The sequence below is a fragment of the Apostichopus japonicus genome, chromosome 14, assembly GCF_037975245.1.
Source record: "Apostichopus japonicus isolate 1M-3 chromosome 14, ASM3797524v1, whole genome shotgun sequence".
NCBI lineage: Eukaryota > Metazoa > Echinodermata > Holothuroidea > Aspidochirotida > Stichopodidae > Apostichopus > Apostichopus japonicus.
In genome coordinates, this window is record NC_092574.1 from 4696761 (window position 1) to 4714993 (window position 18233).

At 39.5% G+C, this 18233-nt stretch overlaps 1 protein-coding gene across 18 annotated transcripts; it reads left to right on the forward strand.

Annotated features, from left to right (window-relative positions):
* The first annotated feature begins 2338 nt into the window (after positions 1–2338).
* On the forward strand, positions 2339–17639 carry LOC139979821 (arfaptin-2-like). 18 transcript variants are annotated; one of them, XM_071990948.1, is made up of 8 exons: positions 2339–2492; positions 5130–5440; positions 6007–6039; positions 6394–6426; positions 10779–11011; positions 13943–14301; positions 15172–15346; positions 17446–17639. In XM_071990948.1, the coding sequence occupies exons 2-8, from the start codon at positions 5161–5163 to the stop codon at positions 17602–17604; spliced, it is 1272 nt and encodes a 423-aa protein (XP_071847049.1). In that variant the 5' UTR covers positions 2339–2492; positions 5130–5160; the 3' UTR covers positions 17605–17639. The 18 variants fall into 18 exon arrangements, with proteins under 18 accessions (XP_071847049.1, XP_071847053.1, XP_071847050.1 ...); XM_071990952.1 differs by having other exon boundaries at positions 10782–11011; XM_071990949.1 differs by having other exon boundaries at positions 6397–6426.
* The last annotated feature ends 594 nt before the right edge of the window (positions 17640–18233 follow it).

Sequence of the window (18233 nt, forward strand, 5' to 3'; positions counted from 1 at the left end):
AAACGCAAGGTTTTGCTAGTGTAAATATTTTGTGTGAGGTTGAATAACAGGGGTGGGGGGGGGGGATACACCAGTAGTAATGGTCCGATTCTTCCCCGGCTGAATGCAAAACTCCTCCGACTGAACAATGTTCCTCCGACGGAGGCATGTCTCTCGTCCCACCCCATCACCTTCCCGTTCTTGCTCTCGTTACTGCTTCTTTAATATAACCAACTTAAAGTTCAAAGCTTACCAGTACACATGCCTAATGACGACGCACGGCTCGCTTATATAGATCAGTTTGGACTAAATATAGAGAACACCGTACCTCTGAACATCCATTGTAATACATTACCAAATATCGGCAACAATCAGCCCTGCGTACCCTGTTCTTCTGTAGCCTATACAAATAATAAAGATAACTGTTATTTATATAGCGCAGGTATCCAGAGCACAAGGCAATGTTCAAATGCGCTCCCAAATGAATAGGTCTGTAACCTTAGTAACTCTGTGATAGGGAAACTGGCTAAATAAGCTAATACTGATGTACTGTTATCAGACAGGCTAACCGTAGTCTGGGTGGGGACCAGCTCACAATGGAGTGTATGTATCATAATGTTATAGAGTCTAAGCTCGACGCCATCCTTGCCGACGAGAATCACCCATTGTTTCCTAATCTCAACAGTGCAATAATATCTAGCAGTGGGCGGATGAGGCTTCCGAGTGCAATAACAAATCGACACAAATCTTCCTTTATCCCTCAGTGCATTAAGCTCTTTAATTTCCGTTTCAATCGTTAGTTGCCTGCTTTTTCTTCCAGTTCTTGCCATCCATACGGGTGTTCATTTGTTATATTATCACGCCTTTATACTTTTATTCTTTAATTCTCTGATACTCTTATGTTTGCCATTCTTATGTCTTTTTACTCTTTATCATCTTGTATTTGCCTTATTTGTACATATCTATTCGGGTGTTACATTTGTTTTATCATCACGCCTTTAAACTTTTATACTTTAATTCTCTGATACTCTCATGTTTGTCATTCTTATATCTTTTTACTCTTTATCATCTTGTATTTGTCTTATATGTACATATGCGAGCTTGTATTTTCCCTTTTGGGATGAAATAAAGTTTTACTTACTTACTTACTTACTTCAGTAGTATGGTGTATTACTATGGTGATGGTCCCTATAGTCTTAATAGTATAATCTTTTTCACTCCCTTCCAACTTGTAGTGGCCAACGGATCCGCCAATAACAAACATATAGTCAGAAAATTATTTTCGTGGATGGCAGAACAGTACTAAATCTTTCACTGGATCGAATGTCATTTTATCTGACGTTATCTATTTTCACGGTCATCGAGTTTACAAGAAAAGGTTCACGTAAGATGCAGAATCCTATAGTTTATCAATTTATTTGTATGCACATTCTAAATCAGAAGAAACGCGGTATAGCTTACGCTGCTGAAAGACTCGCCCCAAACCGCGTGCCGCGCTCTGAAAAAGTTAACTTTCCGTTGCTTGCAAGTAAAGTTTTCTGCTTGTCGCTACAAAATGCAGACAGCAATGAAACTTATCTTTAGCTGAACCTGAGATGTCCATCGCTGCATGTATCGTTTGTACACTGTCCTGTGGGTATTGACTGCAGCTGTATGTACTGACTGTACACTAGTGTCTTATTACCGACGGTAGCAAGCTGTGTGTGTATTTTCTGGGATCGATGGTGGTGTCTAACACTTCTGTTACACCTCATTCGAAACTAGGTCAGATTACCGGCATGATACGTTTCTTTGTGCGCGAGTCTTCACACCCTCGAATTTTCAGCCGGCCACGAAAAATTATTAAGTAACTTTTGAAGAAAAAGGGTAACTTTGAGATAATAGCCGAAAGCATATATGTAGCTGAACTACATATATAAAAAGGCCTTGACTTTTCGAGAAAATAGCACAAACTTTGAAAACTTTGAAATTACGTTAAACGTAGGAATTTTGATGTAAAAAGTGAACTTGTATTGAAATTCGAGGAAAATTGGAAGTGTGGATAACATATAAACTATATCCTCTAGTAAAACTTTCGTAATAAAGTTGATATTTCGAATACCCCATTCGGCTCCGTAGCCGACCTAACTGTCTACAAAACAACAGATCGATCCCCTGCAAACCCTGCCGGTTTTCCCCTCCTGTGCCCCTCGATCCATACCTCCATCCCTCTACTCTTTGATAAATTCCATATGAGAATGGTCACAAGACGCCCACCCCTCCCCCTACCCCGACCCCCACCTTCCACAAGAGAAGTATGTCAACAAGGTATAAATAGATACTTCCATGTTAACCCTTTCGCAATGTCAGTCAGCAATAATTTGTTAGTTAGCATGACGTCATGAGCAGATGTTTTTTTTTTGCGGGTGGACCACCTCATCACACTGACCTGTTATTTATTAACACAACTGAAGTACGTTTGCAGTACCTAATTGCGAAAAAACAAAACCTTTGGAAAGTCTCTAACTTGAGAGGTATCATTTCGAATTCTAAGCGACTCAATAAGAATCAATCGTTACACTCAAGTCATGCCTGTAAATTGATAATCTAACAAGTGACATAGGCCTAGGATATCGCCAATTCCATGTATTTCACATTCGCAGACCTAACCGGCCTAGGTCTAGGCATTACTTACAGTACACCGTACACGTTACAGAATATCCTAACATTGACGGGCTCGAGCTCAAATAGCTTAGGATAGTGTACGACTTGTATAAATTGTAAGTTGTAACCTACCTGTAAACGAGAAACGCAATTATCATTATTGTCCTGCAATATCAGTGTGTTAACGATTCACTCATTCCTCGATTCTCAACAATTTCAAGTAAAGTAACTCCAAAAATAAAGAAAAGTTTTTGCCCAAGACTAGAACTATGGCCTATCCTAACTAAGTTAGGCTAGGCTACACATATGGGAATTTGGATAACACAAACGTTCAGTAACACTAGAAACAGCAATGCAACACGAAAACGAGTCCATTTTCGGTCACACTCTTGGAGAAAGAAGAAGAAATATACACATTCTTCCTACCAATCAAAATAGATGATACATAAAATATATCTTGAAATGCCCCACAAACTTCAATGATACTTAGGAAGGATTCATAAAGCTAAAAAAGGTCAGCAAAGATAGGAGAAGGTACGTAGGTTAGTCACAGTTTTGGCCTAAGCCTAGAACATGTTTCTTTATGAAAATGTAGCTTCTAATTTTGTGTTGTCAGTACATATGAATTGGTTCCTTTGTAACAAAGAATATACTTTACAGTATGGATAAGGTAGTTCTAGTAATAGCATATATTCATGGTGATTCTAATAATACATTAGTACTGTTCATGACAATGTGCATGAAACATCTGTTTATAATAATATGCATTATACAGTATACTTGCAAGCAATGAAGGTGCATCAGTACACACAATGTTTTTCCCAAGATTGAAACTGCAGTTATGCCCAATGCAAATCTTAATTGAGGTTGTGGGATAGAGCTAATTGGGGCCTGTTCCACTGTTCATGTCCAATTGTCCATGGTATTCTCTAAAAAATGTTGGTCTTGCAACCAGCTGCCCTGGATTTTCTGTAAAACACCTAGCCATCAAGGATAGTTGTTAGTTAACCACAACCAAAGGCAAGAATGATGCAAACCTGCAACTTTATCAGAGGCTTGTTCATGGTGTCAGCAACTTGGTTTTAAACGTTTTGAATCAATTTCGGTCAAATGAACAGTGCAGAAAAATAGTTCTGATGTCCTATTGAGTAGTTATAATGAAAACTGTAAACTAATTTAGTAAGAAGATATTGAGATGGGGTGGGGGGGGGGAGGGCTTCAACTAACAGTCTGGAACATTTTGCTCTAAGTAATAAGTTGATGTTATTAAAGTTGTCTGCCGACAGAATGTACATAAATTATGATGTCATCCCTTGCATGGTTATAAATTCTCAGCAATGGTTCCCTCTAGATTTCAAATCTTTGTTTCTAGAATTCCCTCATGTGTGTCGAATCATCCACAGTATTAATTCCACAGTATGTAATTTTTCTGGACACACATGCTTCCAATGGGATTCACTGTATACTATATTTACTGCAGATGTTAGGTTCACTGTATCCTCATCTACAAGTATGTATCTCCATTGATTTCCTTTTGGTTCTAGGCAGTGCACCATTACTATCATTGCCACCAGCAATTCCATACGTTGGCTGATATGGATAGATTTCCTTAGCAATAATGAGAGGTGTATGTACACAGTGTTAGCATTATTCTCCCAGTTATAGGTGATAAAGGGGCCTACATTATTTGTACTGTTTTGTTCAAAGTTCAAACAAGTGGATTAGGCAGATGGTATTGTTACAATCTGTTCATAAGAGAGCAGAGAGAAGGACACATTTTAGAGCAGTTTTGTATATTATCTGCATGGAAAGAATTCCTACTGTACATTACTTCTATAAATTTCAAAATGTTGATAGTCGTAGACGTCACTGTATAGTCCAAAGTGGCAGCAATATGCTGTTCTATTTCCATTTCTTTTGCTCTACTGTTGCTCTGTATGTGAATCAATTATGTCTGCTTCCAAATTTTTGGAAAAGTCTAAGGTTTTATCCATGACAATAGAGAGGTCATTGTGTGATTGCTGGTGCCTAACACCCTATTGTTAGCTCTGCCTAAAAATTTCCACTTATTAGTGGCTGATATTGCTATTCCATGGATCAAGTAGTAGGTAATAGATTTGTATCAAAATATCAGAATGACCAGCATATTGAATCACAAAATGATTGTTTGTTTGGGGACTACGTATACTGTATATATCATCGATCTACCATGATCCTAGTTGTTCGTTCTATATCGTCAATGCTGTTGTCAGTTGGCATAGACTTACGGCAGGTTTTGTAGTGAAATGTGTAGGTGCTACCCGTAGTACATTTATAACTGTTTGCAGGTACTTTAGTGCTGTCATCATGGTCTCTATGCTTACACTTTGCCACTCTCACCCCCATTCTCTTCATTTGTGTATATATGGCGCTGTGACTGCGCATGTATTGTGAATAAGAACAAGAAGTGTATTGTACAAAGAGTCTAATCATAACAGAGAGAGAATGTATTTTGTTATTTTTGTCAGATCTTAGACGGTTTCTTATTAGTCTACCATTATGTCTGGTGAAGGCTATCCAAATCCCGTTGCCGAGGAGAATGGTACCATGCAGGCTGATGATTTAGACGACACATTTGAAGAGGATTTGAGAACTATGATACGAGATGGACCACGGGTAGGCCCTGGTGGATCTGTGGTCCCCCCGTCCTCCCTGAATGTCCCAGGCCAATTCACTGGAATTGATTTGAGTAGTCCTCAGAAGACAGGTATCACATCGCCGAACATCACTGAAAACCCAACAGTCGGAAGCAGGCTTGCCAACCCCAGTGGCAGTGGAGGTATGATCACATCAAGGTGTGCTGTAGTATACAGTACATGTGAATGATAAACTTTGTGCATCAGGAACTGTGAACAAAAAGCTAAATTATGTCTTCATTATAGCACACAGGTTCAATTTGAAAGAGCATGTGAAACATAGCCATTCATTTGATAAGAAGTGTAGGTCAAACTCAATGTAGGCCATCATCTTCTATAAGGCTGTATTACACTTGTTAGTTTGTTGTGGTTCAGTCCACATCTGGTGTAAAGGATGGTGGGATTGGGGGGGGGGGGATGGGAGGGTTTGGGCATGGCTACAAGTTTGTGGGATACAAGCCTTTTAAGGGCAATGTGCCATAGCTGCTCTTCAGCATTGCACCCTGCCATCTTCAAGAAGTTACCGTTATTGGCATACGGTTGATAATGAGAATGAGTTGTTAACGTTGACTGAATGTTGCAGATGGAACTTATACAAGGGGTAGATTTGATCTCATGAACATACTGTCACACTGTGTAAAACAGTCTCCATTTAGCTGCAGGCTGTTCTCCTTTCTTTGTATCATGTTTCTCTTTGTGTATTCTTCAGCAGACCAACAGGAAGCTCCTCCACCCGAAACATGTAAGAGCTCTTTCCTCTGCAATTTTCTGCATCTCTCTGTCAGCCATTCTTCATCGCTCCCTCTTAATACATATATCAGAGCTGATATAAAAGGTGTTCCAAGCCTTACAAGGGCAATGTGCCATAGCTGCTCTTCAGCATTGCACCCTGCCGTCTTCAAGAAGTTACCGTTATTAGCAAACAGTTGATAGTGAGAATGAGTTGTTAATGTTGACTGAATGTTGCAGATCTTGGCACTTATACAAGGGGTACATTTGATCACATTAAGTTACTGTCACACTGTAAAACAGTCTCCATTTAGCTGCAGGCTGTTCTCCTTTCTTTGTATCATGTTTCTCTTTGTGTATTCTTCAGCAGACCAACAGGAAGCTCCTCCACCTGAAACATGTAAGAGCTCTTTCCTCTGCAATTTTCTGCATCTCTCTCTGTCAGCCATTCTTCATCGCTCCCTCTTAATACTTATATATCAGAGCTGATTTAAAAGGTGTCCATTGGCAACAGAAAACTGAATCCCCCAAAACCAAAAGTTTGTTAAAGTTGTCTTGTGGACGACAAGCTTCTTTTAAATCAATACACTCATATAATTCTTTCATATAGTCATTCATCTATTCAGATAAATTTGTTGATTGTCAATAGAACAAGTAAAAGAGTTTTTGTTACAAACAGCCCTGTTATTCCTTCCTTTGCTCATCGTTTGTGCATTTTGTAGTAGTGTGTAGTAGTCGTAGTCAGTATGAAAGTATTACTGTGACAATACTTGCATGCGCCTTCTTGATATTCTGTGTGCATAGTTGACTTAATTCATAAACTGAACCACTGTTCATGAGTGTGGTAGAAAATTGAAATGGCCATTTGAGGTGGATGTCAAACACTGAAAACCATGTAAACACTATATCTCAAGATAAGAAGCATGAATATTTGTCATACTTAGCATGTGGATGCATCATATTGAGAAAACAAAGCATGTAGTTTTTTTTGTGGAGGTCAAGCTGTTCAACGGTCATCTGAGGTCACCAGGCATCAAAGACTGTAAACATGTATGTAAAGAGGATATCTCAAGATAGGTGGCATAGGTAACTACTTATCATATGCTTGTGTTATATTGAGTAGAACTCAATTGTTTTTGGTGGAGGTTAAAGGTCAGCTGGGTCACCAGCGGTCAAACTCTGACAATCTTTTAAACATGACATCTCATGGTAGAAATTATGGATACTTCTCATACATGGTATATGGATTGCCATATTGAGTACAAGAAGCCTGTTGTTGTCGGTGCACGTCAAAGTTCTGCATTTGAAGTCAGCAGAGGTCAAACTCTGGAAGCCTTTCAACATGGTATTTTAAGGTTAGGAATCATGTATACTTCTCATACTTAGTGTGTGGATGCATCACATTGAGTACAAGACTCCTATTGTTTTTGGTGGAGGTGTGTGTTGCCACGTACAATAGACTGACCTGTGTTTACCAATGCCATAGAGTAATTGTACATCTAAATAGTGGTTCTGGGAATTTATATTATAAGAGCTATTTCTTGGCAACAAGTCCTGCAGAAGTCTAGTGTAATGGAGTCATCGAAACCTCAATACACTTTGCATTCTGGTTTTATTGTCAAAAGGCTATCACATATCCTAAAGGTTTTAACATATCTTTAGATCTTACCTAGAAAGTTGCATTATGAATAATTTTAGCTGCTGCTATTTATAGTTTGATAACCCTCGTTTAAGTGCAAGTCTTCCTTTTACCATTTTGCAAAGTCAACTTGCTTATATGCCATAACATGTAACTATCAATTTAAATACCAAGGAAGTTTTCACATCTCACATTTTCAAGAGGAGTCTCATTTATAGTGACAGATAATATAATTTGTGTGATTCATAGTTTTCGAATGACGCTTGAAAGGAATTTTCCAGCAGTGTTTTATTGTCCATGGACGACAATTCTCTTTTTTGCATACATTTGGACCCACCCTTACTCCACTTTATATGGAGAAATGAAGTTATGAAAAATATTATCCATTGATCGAAAATACTTTTATCACCAAAAGCAGCAAAGCAAAAGTAGCCTCTGTGATATCATACTAGCAGATCCATTTTATTGGATAAAAACAAGCTTTGCAAATTAACTGTGAGTGGTACAGTTCTTCCTGTGGTAGTGCAAAGCTTTCTACAATTTGTTTTCAAAGGTTACATATTTCTTGGGAAAACTTTATTGGTACCATGTTATTTCATATTGAGTAATTTAGGAAGTGATTGATACGAAATCACAATATCTGTGGTAAACTCGATTTATAGGTTATGTCTTACATGCAGCAGAAAAAAAAATTGGTTGAGTTTGTTGTTTACTTACAGTCAGTCAGACATCTGTTAAAGGTACAATTTCATACTGCCTACATGTATGCAGTTACTTGCAAGCCTATCTGTAATACCAGCCCAGGCTATGTAACTGTCATGTGTAGGCTATAGCAGTCAGCCTACATTTATACAGAACTTTACTTGCAAGCCTATCTGTAATACCAGCCCAGGCTATGTAACTGTCATGTGTAGGCCATAGCAGTCAGCCTACATTTATACAAATACTTGCAAGCTTATCTGTAGTACCAACCCCAGACTAAGTAACTGTGTAATGTGTAGGCTATAGCAGTCAGCCTACATGTATAGCTACATGCAAGCCTATCTGTTATACCAGCCCAGGCTATGTTACTGTGCAGTGCATAGGCTATAGCAGTCAGCCTGCATGTATACAGTTACTTGCAAGCCTATCTGTAGCACCAACCCAGGATATGTAACTATGTAAGGTGTAGGCTTTAGAAGTCAGCCTGCATGTATACAATTCTAAACGTTAATAAAAACTCAAATTAAGGAAAGATACTGTTTTAGATAATCTTTTAGCAACCAAATATTAAAATAACTGCTGTTCTATACAACAAAGACAGTTGAAATAGGAACATCCTGTTAGTCTTTATCAGACAGAGGTCACTGGTTCAAACTCTGTACAGTCGTTCATTGGTACTATAAACTACAGTGCATATCGTGTAGTTCATGGACCGTACTAGAAGCATACATAGTAGATAGTTAGTTTTGTGACAGAAAACATGTACTACACAGCTCTGTTTCTCATGCCCTCAAGCATTAGAATGCCAAAAATGTATAATGTGATATCCCAGAACGACTTCACAGTTAAAGCACAGTTAATGAAATATTGTTTCCATACTTTTTCAACATTGATGTGTGAAGTAAATTTTTCCATGGTGTTTGCATGTAATGGTAGTTTCTTTATGTACTTTACTTGTAGTTGTTTATTATTAGAACATGAGAATGTTTGTCTTTGTGGTATTGCATGGAGGTATATGCTGCCTTGGTAACTGATTAACCCATGTGAAGATTGGCTACAGGAGTCTTTCAAATTGATCACTGTATAATTTTTGGTCAAAAAGATCAATGGGCTTTCACAGTAGACATTTGAAAGCACTATTCCAGGAGGTCAACGTTTTTGAAGTACAGCACATCAGCAGTAATGACCAGGGGGGGGGGGGATACTAGATTCCGGTTCAACGTTCATAAACAACTGGTGGAGCTTCTTCATCTCCATCACAGTTCCTTCTTCTTCTCTAAAACTATAAAGTTTCATCCAGAAAATTTCAAAAGGGAGAGATGATAAGATAGGCCTTGGCATCATCATCATTAACAAGTGGGGCGGGAGCAAGGACTCATCTAGGGTCACTTGGATCGCCTCCCAACATAACCTCATTGGCTCATTTTGCTGAGATTGAGCAAATCAAAAATTAAACAAACGCTTTGGTGTCCTGTCTTGGTGAATACAAACATTCAAGCTAAATCAATAGTTAGATGCATATGTAATATATTGAAAAGCAAATTTGCTTACGCACTGATCATTTTTGGCTGGACTTTGTACAGTCATTGATTCAACTGCCAGGGAAGCAATTATAAATAAATAAATACGTGATTTATATAGCGCTTAATCACAAAAAGTATCAAATTGATGACTGTACTTTGCTATATATGTTAAATGCATCCTTCAAAGGGCTCTCTGCAACAGACAGTATGCAGGGATGTGCCCAGGATATCCTGAGTGCGGGGTATACTGATCGCCGTCCTAGGGGAGGGGTCTAAGGGGAGGGGTGACATTTTTCGATTTACATTTTATTAAACGATATTATTAAACAATTTCTCTTTTACCCCCCAATGGGGGTAAACGAGGATACATGTGGCCCAATTTATGTTGAATATAATGTTAGGAATGTCAGGATTTTAGATGATAATAGTGCTGGGTGGGATTCACGATTTTTAAGACAGTGCTGGGCGGTAATTTTTAGTGCTGGGCGGGTCCGCCCAGTGCCGCCCAGCATGGGCACGCACATCCCTGAGTATGTATTTGTGCTATGCATTGTGATTTGCATAAAATTCAAAGCTCAGCATATTGCCTACTGTTCAGTCTTGAATAGAGCAGACAATACAACTGCCCTTGTATGTGTCCAATTATTGTTTGGTTCTGCACTTTGTGCATGAGCACAGGATGGTTTTACTTGAATTTTACATTCAAAATTTGGGCTAATAGGTACGTCATCATGATTGTGTGATTAGTTACTACATAATAGTAACATTAAAGATTGTTTATACCATTGCGATTGAATGAATAATGAGGCCTTACTATCGTACTTATCATTGCTCTCTGAAATATCTTATTTTTCCCCAACAATATTCTTTTTCTTATCAATGGTTTAGCAGCAAGAGTAGGAGGAACTGGACCAACCTCACAGAGTGGCAGTGCCCCAGTCACACCCTCCTCTAATCAAACAGGGGGTTATGATCCTGGTAGTCGGAACAGCTTTGGAAGCGAGGGCAGCAACGGCAGTCCACTCCACGGACAAACGACGTCAGCTATCGCCAAGGCAAAGCTGGACAGTCTGAAGGTTTGGAGTGTGTCAACGTATAAGTGTACAAGACAAATGGTGCAGGTAAGCCAGAGATTTGTAGTACAGGGTAGCCAACTATAGTAAACAGAGGAAACTGTTTGGAATTTATTGTAACACCAAGCTTAGGAACATATACTGGACTTACCAATAGTCACATCTGGTACTGTTCTTAACCAATTTAGTTAAAACTTGTATTGTACTTACCACTAGTCACACCTCCTACTGTACTTAGCCAGTGGTTAAAACTCCTACAGTAGTTACCGCTTGTCACACCTGGTAGAGTACTTACCACTAGTCACACCTGGTTCTGTAAGTACCACTAGTCACACCTCGTACTGTACTTACCAATATAGTTAAAACTCTTACTGTACTTACCACTAGTCACACCTAGTAATGTAATTACCACTAGTCACACCTAGTACTGTACTTAACCAATATAGTTTAACTCATAATGTACTTACCACTAGTCACCTGGTACTGTAATTACCACTAGTCACACCTAGTACTGTAATTACCACTAGTAACACCTAGTACTGTAATTACCACTAGTCACACGTAGTACTGTACTTAACCAATATAGTTTGAACTTGTACTGTACTTATTACTTGTTTCATTCTGATCACCCATGATCAGCAGATGATGAGTTATAATATTGGTCAAAGGTCATGTGGTGTCAAAACAGAAATAATCATGTAAAAATCAGATTTTCAGGCTTTCTTTGTGATGTGATTGAAACCTGGTCACAGTGATGAGAATATGATGGGTCAGTGATGATGTGGTTGATTGCTAGGTACAGTATATGATCAGATGGGTCACCCTGGTCAGCCCAAGCATCACACCCCACCTAGTAAAAGAATTTGTCCAAATTTAGCTGATACCATCTGTGTTCTGTACAAATGTCGTCCTGGCTCAAGTTTCATCTTCAATATATATGTGTTAAGTGGTAATTACATTGTATAGGACTTGAGCTATATAGCATCATTGATACTCTAACTTAACACAAGTTTACAATTTGTAAAAACATTTTCAGCCGGAATGTGATGTTAAGTGGATAAGGTACTGTAGTGGACACAGTAGAAACAACTGACTGAAACACATGGTCAGAAGAAGTGCAAACATTTGGCAAGCTTCCAGTACGATGACACTTGTTAATGTTAGGACAGAAATTAAGGTACCATAATTAGACAGAAGTGAGGGGCAGGAGCAAATTTCCAAAATGAATTGCAAACAAGTAGTTGCATGCATATCAATTAGGCAGGGGATATGACCGTCAATGTCTAAAATGGAGCATCCTACTTTAAACTAATACGATGGCTTCGATCTGTTATCATCAGAAACTTTCACAATTATTTTGTGATAAAAATATGGCAAAGAGGCGTTAACATTATGAAGTGAGCACTGTCATGTTAAGCTATGTACAAATGATACATATACGAACTAAAAGCAAGGCCACCTGGACACAAGTGCAATAGTGTATTTATACATGTGTCTATGAGTACAGAAGATGCAGCAATGTTTGCCAATTTGTAACAGGTGCTATGAAACTGTCCTTGGGCTACCATTATCACCAACCAAAGCTGATGGGATCCTACTTTTAGATTCCCTGATCATTTGAAGTCAGAATCTTATTTGAAGTGCTCTCATACAAAATGTGGCAAGGAATCACAAACTCAACTGGCTCTCTGGTTACTGTTGTCATTGTGTTAAGTAAATGGCAGGGCGTGTCAACGAAATTAGATCAAATATTGTTTTATTCTTTGCCAAAGATGAGAGAAATCGGTGCAAATGTGAAGGCACATGTACAGTATGTGAGTGTGTTGTAAAGGTGATAACTTGCGTTGAGTAGCTAAACAGATTTGGTACATAGATGTCCCTTACATTGAGTTGCTGCTGCTTTTGTATAATAGGTGAAGGTATAAAATGATGCACAATTAGGTCTGATTTATAATCTTGGGCACTACATACCATAGACAATGATATCTGTTCAATATTGCATACAACTACAGTATTTCAACTACAAACTATTTCTGATGGTGTTCAAATGTATGCACAATGTAGGACCCAGCTACCTCACCAACTTGTTTCAGCTACGACCATCATCCGCACGCTCACTTCGCTCTAATTCATCGCTGATGTTACTCATCCCTAGAGTAAAAACACAGACTTACGGCTTGAGAACGTTCACATCCAGTGCACCGTGCCTGTGAAACTCACTTCCAGAACATGTAAAAATGTGCAATACTGTGAACAGTTTCAAATCAGCCCTCAAAACGTATCTTTTCACCCAAGCATATATGTTATAATTGTTATTATTTGTTAAGCGCTACGAAAATTATTTCATAGTTGGTTTGGCACTATATAAAAACTATGTATTATTATGATTATTATTTGTGTCAGAGAAAAGATGCTTGTGCATTTGGGGACGTACACACACCTTTCACTTAGTTTGAATCTATGGCCTCAGAGGTGGCTCATTTGTCTGTGGTGTTCGTTAATTTTAGGGAATGTGGACTTGTTGGAAAGTTGTCAAAATATTTCGCAATGAACTAAATAAAATCATGTTTTTTTTATTCATTCTTAACAGTTGTTAAAGGGGCTGGTGGCAGAATTGATTTGTAAGCTCAATTTAGGGAAATGAAATGTCCATGGTTTTAGAGGGCATCTATGTTATATTTTTCACATATGAAGAATTCCATTAATGAATATGGGCATAGGATTTATGTGTGCAATCCTTGTAAACAATTCATTTGGTCGGCGTCCACAAGTGTGTGTATCAAATACCTCTGTAATTGTCAATAGAACCAAACCTCTGTGATCTTCTGGTTCTGACGTATGTTACAATTAAATCAGTTGCTCTGTCAATCAGGTGACAGTATAAAATTTTAAGGCAAGGAATCACAAAGCCTTCTGGCTTTCTTGTTCTTTGGGGGGTTAAAACTGTACATTTGCATCCATCTTTCATGTCTACCTCAGGAAAGGCTTGGAAAAGCATCTCGGACAGTTGACCTTCAGCTAGAAGCGCAGATTGAGGTTCTACGAGACACACAGAGGAAGTACTCACACATCTTAAAGCTAGCCAAAACCCTGACTAGTCAATACTATCTGGTGGTGCAGACTCAGCGGTCCCTGGGAGATGCATTTGGAGAACTGGCTGCAAAGTCTCCAGAACTTCAAGAGGAATTCAGCTACAATGCAGACACACAGAAGTCGTTATGCGGTAACGGGGAGATCCTACTCAGCGCCCTCAATTTCTTCACGTCCAGCGTGAACACCCTGTGCAATAAGACAATGGAGGATTCACTGATAACAGTCAAGCTGTATGAATCAGCAAGGTAAGGATGATGTTTTGTAAGAATATTCTTCACTACAGTGGGAAATATGTAATGCTGGGTTCATATAATTAACAGTAGTGGAAATGCTGTACAACAGGGATATATTGTTATATAAAAAAAAAGGTGCACTTTATGATCAAAAGAGCACACTTCCTATGTGTATATCCTTCACAACAAGAACATTTCCTGTGGATATTTCTTGTGGATATTTCCTGTGGATATTTCCTATGGATATTCCTAGTGTTGGTGTGGATAATAAGGTAGCTCGTCTGAGAGCTCTGAGCTTTATTCAAAAGTAGGAGGCTCTACTTGAGAGGTAACCCACAACTACAATAGGCAGATTAGTAACTTCCTTTATGCCCTTTGCTTAGTTCTTTCGTTAATGTGGACCTGCTCTGAGCTGCTTAAATTCATCAACAATTGGTTATTGACTTCGGTCAGAGGGCCACTCAGTTTTCAATTTCGTGAAAGAAGGCTAATGTGAGCTTTTCTTTGATCCCAGAAAAAGGGAAAAAAATTGCGAATTTTTTTTTTATCATGTTTTGTTACACTAAACTTAACCCTTCACAGCCTCAGGAATACAAGGTATGTTTAAAGTACAAACAGTAATGTTGATAAATGTCATACTGGGTATGTGGCTTGCCAATAATAAGCACTTGTAAGTTTCCTATTGTGTTTGGTGAGGGTCATCGGTGAGATTTGAGATCAGTAGAAATTAAAATATAGAACTATTATGAGCTCTCTATCCCAAGAATCAGTCATTGTAAAATGTTTGTACATTCACTGTCCATGCATTGTCCAGTACTTTAACGCCTGTGTTAAGTTTTCTGTACTCGACGAACTGAGATTGGTTTTTTTTCCCATCCATAGGATTGAGTATGATGCCTATAGGGCTGACATGGAAAGCTTGCAGTTAGGACCAAAGGATGCCACAACACAGGCCAAGTTACACGAGTCACAACTCAAGTACGAACGGCAAAAACAAAAGTTTGACAAATTACGACAGGACGTAGCCGTCAAACTCAAATTCTTGGACGAAAATAAGGTAAGCCGTCAGCTGAATGAAATTTGCCATGATACAGTCTGGAACAAATCAGAAACAAATTAGGGAATAATCTTAGGTATATGTTTCACAATCACTTATAAATGAACTTCTCGCTCTCGGTAACTTTACATGTATGCTTTGTTTTTGTGAAGTTTTATGTCATTGTTTAGCAGAGGGTAGCTAATCATTTCTTCAAGTTATTTTCTTTGTACAAGCATGCATTGAAACACAAACTATGATCATACTAATCTGCTGCAACATTGTAGTAATAAAGTGCCTTACCCATCCATGTCCCCTTATTCTGGTAAATCACTGATCCTCTATAAATCCACATGCCCATCCTTGGAAGTGACTATACCCCATCCATCCACATCCCACCCTCTAAACTGACATTTACCCGAACACATCCACTTCCCCACCTTGTGAAATGACTGTTCCCCTACCCATCCACATCCTCAAGTGGGAAGTTATGTTTGCCCTTACTCATCCACACCCCATCCTGGGAAGTCACTGTTCCTATATCATCCATGTCACCCCACCCAAACCTGTGATTTAACTTTCCCATATCATCTATGTCCCACACCCTGTGAAAGTGATGGTTCCTCTACCCATCCATGTCCCCATCCCGTTTAGTGATGGTTCCTCTACCCATCCATGTCCCCATTCCGTTTAGTGATGGTTCCTCTACCCATCCATGTCACCATCCATGTTTAGTGATGGTTCCTCTACCCATCCATGTCCCCATTCCGTTTAGTGATGGTTCCTCTACCCATCCATGTCACCATCCATGTTTAGTGATGGTTCCTCTACCCATCCATGTCACCGTCCACGTTTAGTGATGGTTCCTCTACCCATCCATGTCCCCATCCCGTTTAGTGATGGTTCCTCTACCCATCCATGTCCCCATTCCGTTTAGTGATGGTTCCTCTACCCATCCATGTCACCATCCATGTTTAGTGATGGTTCCTCTACCCATCCATGTCACCATCCACGTTTAGTGATGGTTCCTCTACCCATCCATGTCCCCATCCAGTTTAGTGATGGTTCCTCTACCCATCCATGTCCCCATCCCATGAAGTTACGGTTCCTCTACCCATCCATGTCCCCATCCAAGTGATGGTTCCTCTACCCATCTATGTCCCCATCCCGTTTAGTGATGGTTCCTCTACCCATCCATGTCCCATCCCGCTTGGTGACAGTTCCTCTACCCATCCATGTCACCATCCTGTTTAGTAATGGTTCCTCTACCCATACATATCCCCATCCCGTTTAGTGATGGTTCCTATGCCCATCCATGTCCGCATCCCATTTAGTGATGGTTCCTCTACCCATCCATGTCCCCTCCCATGAAGTTATGGTTCCTCTACCCATCCATGTCCCCTCCCATGAAGTGATGGTTCCTCTACCCATCCATGTCCCCATCCAAGTGATGGTTCCTCTACCCATCCATGTCCCCATCCCGTTTAGTGATGGTTCCTCTACCCATCCATGTCACCATCCCGTTTAGTGATGGTTCCTCTACCCATCCATGTCCCCTCCCATGAAGTGACGGTTTCTCTACCCATCCATGTCCCCATCCTGTTTAGTGATGGTTCCTCTACCCATCCATGTCCCCTCCCATGAAGTGACGGTTTCTCTACCCATCCATGTCCCCATCCTGTTTAGTGATGGTTCCTCTACCCATCCATGTCCCCATCCAAGTGATGGTTCCTCTACCCATCCATGTCCCCATCCCGTTTAGTGATGGTTCCTCTACCCATCCATGTCACCATCCTGTTTAGTGATGGTTCCTCTACCCATCCATGTCCCCTCCCATGAAGTGATGGTTCCTCTACCCATCCATGTCACCATCCCGTTTAGTGATGGTTCCTCTACCCATCCATGTCCCCTCCCATGAAGTGATGGTTCCTCTACCCATCCATGTCCCCATCCTGTTTAGTGATGGTTCCTCTACCCATCCATGTCCCCTCCCATGAAGTGATGGTTCCTCTACCCATCCATGTCCCCATACCTGCTGACTATGCTACTGTTTCTGTTGTTGCTTTTGGTAGTTTTATCTGCTAATATCGTCTTACTTAACATCTCTTCTCTTATTTCAGGTGAAGGTGATGCATAAGCAGCTTCTGTTGTTCCACAATGCCATAGCAGCGTACTTCTCCGGTAACCAGAAGGCCCTCGAGGCGACCTTGAAACAATTTAACATTCGTCCCAAGGTTCCTGGAGAGAATAAGCCATCATTCCTGGAGCAGAATCACTGATCAATACAGTTCTCTCTTGCATGAAGCCATCACAAGTTATTTTTCTCTTTCTTTTATGCTCTGTCTAATTGATGACAAAGTCAAGTGTGCAAGTTGCCAATGTCGAATTACTCTGTATTATCGTAGCGACACAGCTGCAAGCAAACTGCAAGAAAGACCAAAAACTCTGTGACACATACTCAAATGTTTAGGATTTGCATGTAGTAGCAGGAGATTTCTCTTTTTAATGTGAAAAAGCCCTAAACATTGTCTTGTGTGAACATTTCGGTATTGGAAGATGATGACTCAAAAAATTATTTAAAAATGTGAAGTTAATATTGGAACTGAGAATAGCTTGATTGGAGGAGATTTGATACTTTTGTCTGTTAAATAGTTATGTTGAAGCATGAAACATTACTATTTAGAAGACAAAACAATTGGTGCATGAAGATTGTTGTGTGTGTGTCAGAAGTCGGAGATTTATTCACAAGATACTAATTATAAAAGAGAGGCATTTGAGAAGTTACAAATTCTCAAATAATTAAAATAAATTATCCCTACTGAGAGAAAATAACCCTTTTCTGAAAAAGATCCTGTCATGATCAAACATCAGTCCCTTTAACGTTTTACACATGTACCTACCTGGGCTG

Coding starts and splice junctions, on each gene's coding strand:
- LOC139979821 (XM_071990948.1), top strand. CDS start 5,161: ATGTCTGGTGAAGGCTATCCAAATCCCGTTGCCGAGGAGAATGGTACC. Junction 14,302..15,171: donor AAGCTGTATGAATCAGCAAG/GTAAGGATGATG, acceptor TCCCATCCATAG/GATTGAGTATGATGCCTATA. Junction 15,347..17,445: donor AATTCTTGGACGAAAATAAG/GTAAGCCGTCAG, acceptor CTCTTATTTCAG/GTGAAGGTGATGCATAAGCA.